Below are 11,163 nucleotides of genomic sequence, written 5' to 3'. Positions count from 1 at the left end.
AGGGACTCATTTCTTGCCTGAGGGGCTCAGGCTTCAGGATGCCATTCATTATTCATGAGGCTAGAGAGAAATGAAGCTATAGAGAGTGCATAGGGAACATTTGCCAGAAAAGTAGGAAATGAATGTGGTTTTTGATGCTGCTTCAGATGATGATATGCATTTTACTTCAAATGGAGAAAATGAAAGTAAAGCACTGTAAGTATAGATCATCATTCTTTGTCTTCATATGTTTTACTACATTATATTGAATGGACATGGAAAACTGAAGTTTCCATAGCATTTATACTATATATACACACCTATAGTAGGGTGCTCAATATTGCTCCAAGCTCTGCTTCTGATTTGGTGTGATGTGGTGACAGAATTTTCTTCCCTTACTATGGAATCCACCTAATCCTTCATTTCTTTGTTTGCTGCTTGTTTCCCCAATTAATTAGTTTTCTCCTTTTGTTCACATTCCCTTGGTGAAGCCCTTTGAGGAAAACAAGAAAATAGAGCCATGGTAACTGTGTGATAATAGTGGTTTAGTTCCATTTAATATCACTGTGTTATTCTGTAGGAAATTGTGACTAATTGTTTCTCTACTTCTCTGGCAGTCTGTGAGAAGGCCAGCATCACAGAACACTAAGTCATGGCTCTTCCTAATTGCTGTAAGTTTACATAAAAAGAAAACTTTGGTGACTGAGGTATGGCTGGTAGGTGAATCAAGTATAGCGATGAAAGATGTTCCCATCACTGACTCCTCTTCAGTGTTCAGGACAACAATTTTCACCTCAGGTGTAATGTGTACGAACAGCCACACATCTACATATCTTGTGAAAAACTCTTCCTTTTTGCCTTCTTCAGCAAACAAACATTGCATTTACACAAATTCCTGGGACGTCTTTGTCTGGGTTAATCATGTACAGTTCTGACTTTTTATTCAAATAATATAATTTCTCCTTTTCTTCCTTAGTGCTAAAAACTACACAATGGCTCTTTAATATTTAATTGACGATATCATTTTACAGGTTTTAGTTTAAAGGTAACCATAGCACAAACACATTCATTATTAACTGCTGAATAGCAGCGTAGGTTCTTGGGAATCCTCTCTGGCTTAATATGAGAATCCTCATCAGAAGAAAACAGCGCTGGTATTGTTGTTAAGCGTGACAAACTGGCAGACCCGATGGGCACTACCCTGGAACAATGCAAACTGCTTATATCAGTGGAAGAGACCATGTTCAAGGGTGAGGTGAAGGCAGAAAGTGAGAGGCTGTCAAGGAAAGTGCGGTTCCGTGTGGCATCCTCACACAGCGGACGGGTGCTGAAGGAGGTCTATGCTGATGGGGAGGCCACCGACTCACTGGACTCTGAATACACCAGCAGCTCAGAGACTGACCAGACCAGCCGGCTGAGCGAGGTGGAGGGCCAGCAGAATGGGCACGGTGGCTCTGAGTGCGATGAAAATGAAAATGAGCAGGATGACTTACTCATTTTAGTCAGAGCCACGAAAGAGAAGGGTTTTGGTACAAAGCGAGTCAACATTCTCAGCAAAAATGGCACGGTCAGAGGTGTCAAGCACAAAGTCAGTGCTGGTCAAGCCCTCTTTGACAACTTGTCAAAAATATTTCAGGTAAGTGATGCGGTTCAGCTGGCTGCAAGCCCAGCATCTGTCTCTTTCAGCTCCTCACATTATTATTTTCCTTTGTTCAGATCTCTCTCATTGATGATTTCTCAGACTCTGAATTCAGTTCTCCCTTATCTCCCTTGCAGCTCACTGTCTGCTCTTGCATGCAGAGGGTCATTGCTTTATGAAGTTTTTCTTTCAAAACTGACCCAAACTCTGATGACCAGCACTAGGTATGTTGTGCTTCCCATGTCAGAACCAGAAAAGAAACGGAAGAATTAACCAAAGATCTGCACAGTTGATCTGTATGGAGATGTGTTGTGTTTCCACTCCTGTTATATTAGTTCTGATGAGTTTGCAATGTAAATATGTATACTTGTAAATTCCATTGTGTTTAATCTGCCAAGTAGATCAAATTAGATGCAGGATGGCAGCACAGACAGTTTTCCCACATGAAAATTTCAGAGGAATGAAATTTTAGTCAGAGGTCTCTTTTATTAATGTCTGTTTTCCATTCACCTTATAGAAGGAGCAGAATATCTGTATTTGAAATGGTATACACCATATTGACCGCTTAGATAGAGAAAGGCAGATCTCAGAAAAAAACTGAAATAAAGTTCTAAAGATGTTACTTCATATATATAAATTACCTAGATATATTATTCAGGTCTTTAAATCATTAATATTCAAACAGAAGGACAACAGGTATGCAGATAAACCCAGGATTACACTGCTCAATTTGAATTGCCTATAGTTTACATCAGTGCATCATTCTTTAAAAAGCATGCAGCTTTAAAACATGAAGATTTTGATTATAGTAATGACGGCTGTTTTGTTTTAAAATGAAGCATTCTAAATGTTCTTGGCTACTTTGAAATCGTCATTTCGTAATGCTTTAGGAATGGTTGCTGGCTGACATTGTTCTGCTACTGTATATGAACTTACTACTTGTGCTGTACTTAGTATTTTTGTCCATACTGATGTTTCTTTGGGAGATAGCTGTTTCAAGGATGGAAAAGCTTTAATGCCTGTGTTTATCACAGAGCAGTCACATAACTTGCTTTCCCTCTATGTATTCACTGAAGACTTTACCTACTCTGACCAAATTTTTAACTCAATGAGGAATTCTCTAATAGGGTATGAGTCAGGAAGTTTTGACTGGGGTATGTCTGTGTTTTCCAGCCCTGATTCAAAATCCCATTCCATACTGTTTTTCTACAGAGTATACTGTCTCACCTCACCACCAACTTCACTGCCACATAAATTCTTTCTTCTACTGCATCACTGACACCAAGACAAGAAATCTGAATCAACAAAGTAAATGGAACTGTCTGTAGGCATTTGCACTTCAATTAGCATCCCTCTTGTCTTGCTGTTTCTATCTCCAGTTCTAGACTGGGAGGTTCAGGGACTGAAGTTAATATACTTGGATAGCAATGAAGTTTTATTCCTAGCAGATCAGCACTATTTCTATGAGATAATTTGCCAGAAGAAAAGAAGGCTTAAGAGTAGTCGTAGCTATCTGACAGCCTCAGAAAATGATATATAGCTAAGTCAACCACAGCTGTCAATAATTAGAACTCATAAAATAATAAACAACTTAAAAGTTGATAAGGATCTTTAATTTGTAGTATTTTACAATATAAGGGAAAAAAAGAGTTCTGCATTCAAAGATTCAGTAAGATAGAAACATCTTTGTTAGAAGATATAAATGAAAAAAATATATATCTCTTAATCTGGGTACTTCCCTAAATTATCCACGCAAAAAACTTGTTTCTGCTCCTTTGCTTATTCAGCAGAAGACCATCTTGTTATACATTTCACAAAGCAGGTACTTGGAATCTAAGAGTATGCTCATTTTGACAGCCCTGAATCCCAAGTACTGATATATTCTTGAATGCAAGCACTTGTATTTAACGGATCATTTCCAACACCAGCACAACCAGAGGCCTGATTTCTGCTGTTCCATAAGATGATAAACTAGGTTCAACATATTTGCCTGTCCAACAACTGTCCTGTGTCCTTGTCAGTGAGATGTCTCCACGGTACAGGTCAGAGCAGCGTGTATATGGGTTGCCAACTCAGTTCCAAGGCAGGCCATACCAGGGACAGAAAGGTGAGAAGAAACCAGCCCAAATCACCTTCTGTGGCAACCTCTCCAGCTTTCTCCTTGTAGGGGCAGATGCCACAAGGAGAACATTTCTCTGGCAGTCATATTCTGAAGGGACAGGCCACTGCAGCTTCCCACAGCTCTGTCCATCCCAAAACCAAGTCCAACCGACATCATCTCACCCTCATGCCCACATGGCCTTAACCTACATTTCATGTGGGACCTGAAGTGCAGCTCATTCTCACAGGCTGCCGTGATTAAATGGTTGGAAGTATTTTACCCATAAGAAATATGCACTGTTTAAAAAATTAAATAATGGAAAGGTACAAGAGCTCTTGGTCTCCCTGTTCACACACACTCTCAATGTAAGGGAAATTATCTCCTGCTGAAACATTAAAACTGACAGGTCTAGCAGCTGTGGAGCTGGCGGGTTGACCTGCTAATTGTTCCCATAAACCCCTTCTCTGCATATCCAAAATAATTGCCTTACATCAGCACATTACTATTTATTTATTTTTTTTAATATTTAACTTACATCTTAGCACTTAAAATATGATGCATGATGGATGCACCCTGTGTTAGCCTGTAGAAAAATAAAACAAATTATTCTTATTTCCTTTAAATAACTGTCAAGCAAAAATCCTTGATTTCCCTGGCACTACTAAGTAGTGCAATGATCATTTCATGCCAGAGCTGGTTTCCCACCCAGTGTGCACAGTGATGGTGCTCAGCCAAAGGCTTCACACAGGTCCCCCTAATTCTCACATTTCAGCATGGGTCTCTTTCTCTAATCTCATGCTTATACACTTCACTGGCCTTCCAGCATACTCTGAAAGGTCTCTTTCTGCTAAATTAGCTACAGATCTCATGCTCAGGCAGGGCCTGCTGATGTCTATTATGAAAGGGCAGGCCTGGTTAACAAACCTGATTAATGCTTTTGTGAACGTTGCATCAGAAGGGATGTGGGAAGAGAGAGACAATGTGTTTGGTTAAGCTGTGCTGGAAGTTTGGTTGAGTTTGCACTGGATATTTTTCAGTGGATATTCTCCAGTGCAGTATCTCAGACAGAACTAATATTTAAGGTTTGCAAAGTGCAAGTCAATATTCAGTGAGATAAAACTTATTAATATTTAGAGAAAGAAATGGGAAAGAGTAAAGAATTAGGTGGGAGTTTGTTATGAGAATGAGAGCTTCTAAAGTGGTTAGATTTGTAGTCTTCTCTCTTTACTTGTTAGTGACCTGGAACAGTGAATACATCACAAGACATGAAGAGCTTACAAAACTAGAAGGGCTGGCTAACACCAGATCACAGAGAAAATAAAATGAAAGACAGCAGCAAAAGCAATGATCTTCCAAAGAAGGCAGATGTTGCAAAGTCATTACTGTTGAGTAACTTACATTTTAAACTAATGATTTCTAGAGCTGGTGGCCACACAGCCACTACCTAAAAAATGTCAGATAGAATCACAGAATAATTAAGGTTAGAAAAGACCACTAAGATCACCTAGTCTAACTATCAACCCATCTCCACTTTGCCCACTCACCATGTCCCTCAGTGTCATGTCTTCATGTTTCTTGGACACCTCCAGGGATGTTGAATCCACCACTTCCCTGGGAAGTCTGTTTCAGTGCATTACCACTCCTTCTGAGAAGAAATTTTTCTAAAATCCAACTTGAACCTTCTCTGGTGCAACTAAAGGCCATTATTAGATGTTAAGGCCTGTGCACTTTTAACTGGAGCCTGGAATTGGTCAGTACTTAGAATATTAGTATTTATTTTTATCATGTTCGCCTGTAAATCAGCAATAAAACACTGAACTCAGTTAAAACTATTATTGGGCTATTAATGATATTTTAGTATTTGCCATTATTGGACTTAAAAAATGCGTATTTGACTTAAGATTTGAAATGACGAGTAATCACACTACAGACTACCTAAACCTCTGGAAGTGTTGTACAGGCTTTGAGTCAAAAAAGATTAAGCTGTCTCTTTTTAGCAAAAATATAGGTAAGAGGAGATCTGATATTCCAATATACTGAGCACTGGGAAGCTAAGCAACAAACCCATGGTTATATTAGTCACCCCTTCAAGACAGAATCAATAACTGAAAAAAACCAAAACTTGCTAGGCTTTTATGCTAGCAATCTGATTAGCACATCCTGGATGTCAGTCCAACCTGCCAGCACACTGTGAGGCCTCAAAATTACCCTTCCTCTGAGGTGTTTTGATCCTTCCCTTAGACAGGTTGAAATGACATGCTCCCCAGCATGGTCTGTGAACAGCCTTGATGTTCAAGTCTCAAATATAACCAGGCTCTGTCAGGAGCACGATGCAGACAGCAGTGGGGAAAATTGTTTTGCACTTTGCAGCTTCTCTTTTTTCTGGTGAGAAAGTAGCTTCTAACAATGGACTGATATTAAAGAGAATTGCCTCAGGCTGACCCCAGTCTGAGGGCCCATGACCCTAGCAGATCATGCAGCCCACTGGAAAAAGCAGAGATATTGTTTTTTGAACCCTATACCATGTGGCTATCTTCCCAGAGTGATTTATTAATAAGCCTCATCCCCTGTCCTTTTTCTTTGCGAAATGGAGAAAGCAGAGAAGTTAAGCTTATGCTGCAATGAAAATGTATTGATGGAATACATATATGTAATACTAAAGTGAATTAAGACATTAGGTACAGATTAAAAAAAACCAAAAACAATATGCTTCTGAAGAAGGACTTTATCCAAAATCGATTTTCCAAGCTACCTTGTCTGAAAGGCATTAAATAACTTTTATTAAATGAAAATTTGACTAATCTTCATTACAGCCGTGGCCATGTGCCTCTGCATCTCATCACTGACAGGACCTGACAGCTCCCTCCTACACACTTTGCATGAACCACAAAACAGGCTTTCCTTTCTCTGCCTCACCTGCAGGTCTCCATGCAGTAGGTGTCCTCTGAGTATGCGCAGTAAATCTGATCCTACACAAAATGTACATAAGCAGATGCTGCTTTGCTACAGAATGCATCTGCAGGAGGCAGTGGTGGGAGTTGGGCTTTGAGTGAGGCGGTCACAAGACATCTTGAATAAGCTACTGGTGCAGGAGTGGGGGATAGGCATGCTGACTCTCAATTTGCCATCCCAAATACCATAGTTCAGCATCGTGCTTGATTCCATTTTCTTTATTTTTCTCACTTCAGCATTGCAGTGTGATGACATTGGTTTAACATGGAAGCATATTGGAAGAGCCTGTAACTTGCTTGTGAGGGACCAGATGCAGAGATGAGAAGTATGCATGTAGACATGATTCAAAAGATTGCAAATAGCAATGTTCTGCCACTCCTCTGTATGCTTTCTTTTTGAAAGAACAAACCGAATGCTTGCTCTCTGGCAATGAACATGAATGCCAAATGGAACGTGATGACTCCCAGCTGTACTGAGTTAGATTCCTAAACATACTGGCCTTGGGAAATTTTCTAAACTGGAGACATAAGTAAAGACAATTAAGGGGAAAATGCTATATATGCTTCACATCCTCTTACTTTAAATTACGTCTGGTCAATGACCTGACAGTATAGATGAGCACTGGGGCCAAGCCCATGTACTTCTCTGCTATTATTACATAGTGCACTTTGTGCAGCTGGTTGAGAAGGTAGGGTGCTCAGCTTTTGAATGAACATGGAAAATGCTTTGTCTTCCTTTAAACTAGCTTTACCAGTGACTGATGAGAAGTGATGTTAAGTAAAAAGCCAATCAAATGAATTCTTAGGACACTAGTACCCTAATTCTACTTATTCAAGTGGCAAGAAATCTGTTTCTTACAACAGAGATTAAGGAGATGAGTTGGCTAATGCTAATAACTTCATTGCATCTGAGCATCTTAGGTGAGATATATTTTAGTTACACTTGCAATCATGGAAGGAAATATTTTGCTACATTGGCCTAATTTGTCACTAGTTTGTACAGTCACACAGCTGTGTAACTGCAAAAACATGGTAATAATGAGGATAGAAAAAAATCTCCTATTTTTTAAAAGAAATGTTAGTTCCAAAAAGTGAGGAATTTTATTTACTTTAGTGGTGTGGTTCTGCAGTCACATACTAAAGATTTCATTTTGTGGCACAAAAGACTTTGTACCTGTTAGCAAATTAATAATACTACAATTCCCTGTAGTTCACAGAGCTCAGAATTGCTTCAGTTCTTCATTAAGGTTTGCAAAATTGATATTTGCAAAATCTCTCTAGACAAACTTAAATGCATGCGTGCCATATAGGTGTTCCTTAATGGAGAAGAACTGAAGTCGTGCATTATTTGCGGGTAATATTTGCTGGACTGTCCTAGTTTGTCAACAGCCTGATCTGGCATTGGTCTGGTACTGCTGACAGTTTATTACACACTACACCATCACAAGTTACACTATTAGCAGTTTGGAACAACTAAATGGTTAAAAAGTTGCTGCTTTTTCTGCCTAGAGTTTTAATTTGTTACTGCAGTGTTTGTCAACAAATAGATTTTTAGCTTAAGTGCAATTAAATGTGCTTTAGGATGTAATCTGTATTACTTTCGTGCATGAAGACATCCATACTAGGTAGTACAAAGCACAAAAGTAAAATCTTACAATAAATCTTCTAAATCTTATAATGTAAACAGTAATCAGGGCAGCATCCTCAGGTTGGTGATTTGGAAAACAGGTAAGAAAAAAAAGCCAAACAGGTTTTCAACTAAAGTGTGCTTTTTCTCTGCTCAGTTATATTCTGGAGAGGCTGCCACTGCATGTCTTTATGCCTTTCATCACAGAAAGCAACAGAAATGGTCACAGATGAGCAGTTGGAGTCAGTGAGGTAGGGACTCATTTCACACATGACAAGAAAGATGACAGAAAAGCCATCTGCATTGCTAGTACAAATTTTGGAAAATAATTTTAACAAAGCTAGTACAATTTTTCTAGAGACACCATCCATCAATAACGTCAAAGCAGTATGTCTTCTGTACCACAGTAATATCACATGCAAACTTGCTCTTTCTCCCCTCATTGCAAAGGAAAACGGGAAAACTTTACCAGCCAATATTCCCACGAAGGTAAAGCTAAATGCAATGTTTTCTCTTGCAATGACAAATCCCTTACTGCTGACAAAGAAATATTTTTTCAGGGTTGGTGGCTGATACAAGTTTTAAAGAATAGAGAAGAGTCACGAGGTATTACCGAACAAATATCTATTTCTATGTGTAGCTTCTGTAGTGAAGGAAGCAGTCTGTTTCTATACCTGCAGTTACTGCCTTTAAAATAAAATGTTCTTTTCCTGCTTGGCTGCTCACAGCCCAATTGACAAGGACTCTCCCTCCTGGCCATGCAGGCAGCTGTGAAGCATTTTATTCAAGTGCAAAATGATACAAGAGACAGAGTGATAGCAACAGTGACAATGAGAAGTTTTAATTGTTAGCGGCAGAGTTCCTTCCACATACAGCAGGTCTTTATCTGCTTCTGGAGAACATCCCTCTCCAGATGTGGGCCAGCACCCTTAGTCATATCTCCAAACATGCACTGGAGAAGTCCCAGTTGCTCTTCCAAATGCTGCCATAGTCCAAAAATATAACCACATATCCAGCCACTCCAAGTCCTAAACTTTGATTTTTATGAAGATAAAAATAGCCTGCTCCTAAGCTGCTTGTTCAGAAAATAGACTGTTTAAATGCACGCAACATTTTGCAGTGTTAGTGATGGTTTTTGTAACTGCTGGATGGTCAGGCTTTTAAAAACTCCCTTGGTGCATAACATTCTCATAAGTCTTCGTGAGTGAGACTGTAGACTGAAAAGGGACTCTTTCAGCTCAATACTTGCAGCTGCATGCAGGTGACATCGTCTTTATTTGCTGCCACTTACTAGGAACAGTCTAACAATATAGCCTCTTCCACCACTCTTTCATCCACAGTAGCTCTAGCAGTTTGCTTTTTAAAGTAATAACAGACTCTGATATTAGAGTAAGTGTTGTTACTGACATATATTTGATGCAGGGGAATGTTTAATATCTATGCAAAGGGGACATGGAAGAATTGCTCCAAAAGAAAAGCATGTAGATAAACTATCTCAGCAACTGTATTTACATTAATATTAATTGTTTACAACACATTTATTGTTAAACACATTTATTATTATTACTATAGGAGGGGAGCAATAATAATTTACATTGAAAAAAATACATATTGCCCAACTCCTGATTCGGGCTGGAGCATTAAGTTGCTCACACTGTCCCTGCTAAAAAAATGTATACTGACTGCTAAAGTGATATACATTATAACTATACCAGCAGATATTCTGTCTAACAGGAGGAGAAACTGGTAGGAGGCATACAACCTGTCACATTCTGATTTTGAGACATTTTATCTATCTGGTTAAAAATGCCAAATAATCCTACAGCTTTGGTTTTTCCAACAACAATGTCTATAATTCTGTACTACTGAGATGATTCTTTTTTGCTCGCACAGAAGCAGTGGATGAGTCATCTGCCCCTTTTTCGTACATCCACGCTGCCAATAACAGTACAGGTTATTCCAGGGCAGAGCCAGTTTATGTATGTAGGAGCTGCTCCTCTGTCTGCCTGAAAGTCTCCAGTTCTACCTTTCTTTTAGGAATCTGTCACATTAGAAGAGTAATAAAGGACCATACGTGTGTAATGCAGGTGTATCTTTAATATAAAGTAAAATTCTGAGTGTTTAACTAGCAATTAATTACTCAGAATTTGAAGCAAAGTTCTAGATGTTATTAGGTTTAATAATGAGGAGATAACCAGGAGCATAGTTCCAATTTTGTTAAGTAATTTACATCCTTCATCACTCAATACTAATACAGAATTAAGTGCTATAACTAGAAGAGTTTTCTTTTCACCACGTCCACATACTAAATGATATGGCTCTGTTGTTTCAGGGCAAGGCAGAGACAGTGCTTTGTCAAGGCTTTTCTTAGGCAGTGGACAGCTCAGTTTTGCTCTTTGTTTCACTCATAACACTCAGTGGTGGAGTGCTCTGCATGCATCTTAAAAAACCTGCATTTTTTCTTAACCATAAACAAAAATAAAGAAAGATAAATTCAACTTGTTAAAGGATAGCTTGCTTTATCTAAGCCCAGATAACTTTGACCTGAAAATTCTACTTAAGTTTTATAGAGCCATGGGAAAGAAAAAAAAAGTAATAAATCTCACCATGTTCCACTTAAGTGCCAGATGTCTGGAAAAGAAAGGAAGCACACAAAGATCCTAACCCATTCCTTATGAATTTCAGAATCTCAGTGCATCTTATTCTCGTTGCCATTTATCGGAAAAAAACAATAAGTTCTGACAGAAAGCTCAATATCTGCCAGATTTAAAAAACTCCAGGGCATATTCCAAATCAAAACTAGATTTCATTTAAATCTTGCCTCTGATTTTCATTGAATCATTTAGGATGGAAAAGACCTTCAAGC

The 11,163-nt window shown here is 38.8% G+C and overlaps 1 protein-coding gene across 1 annotated transcript in view; it reads left to right on the top strand.

Moving 5' to 3' along the window:
- The first annotated feature begins 1,081 nt into the window (after positions 1 to 1,081).
- The window catches only part of GRXCR1 (glutaredoxin and cysteine rich domain containing 1), a 32,241-nt gene continuing 22,159 nt past the window's right edge, over positions 1,082 to 11,163 (top strand). Inside the window, exon 1 of the mRNA XM_015862377.3 lies at positions 1,082 to 1,615. Coding sequence (XP_015717863.1) covers positions 1,169 to 1,615 — 447 coding nt within the window. The 5' untranslated portion in view covers positions 1,082 to 1,168. The remainder of the gene's footprint in view (positions 1,616 to 11,163) is intronic.

This window comes from Coturnix japonica, chromosome 4 (assembly GCF_054131305.1).
Source record: "Coturnix japonica strain WE chromosome 4, WE-NBRP24, whole genome shotgun sequence".
Lineage (NCBI taxonomy): Eukaryota > Metazoa > Chordata > Aves > Galliformes > Phasianidae > Coturnix > Coturnix japonica.
The sequence above is the reverse complement of the archived record's forward strand: the minus strand, read 5'-3'. Positions and strand labels throughout refer to the sequence as shown.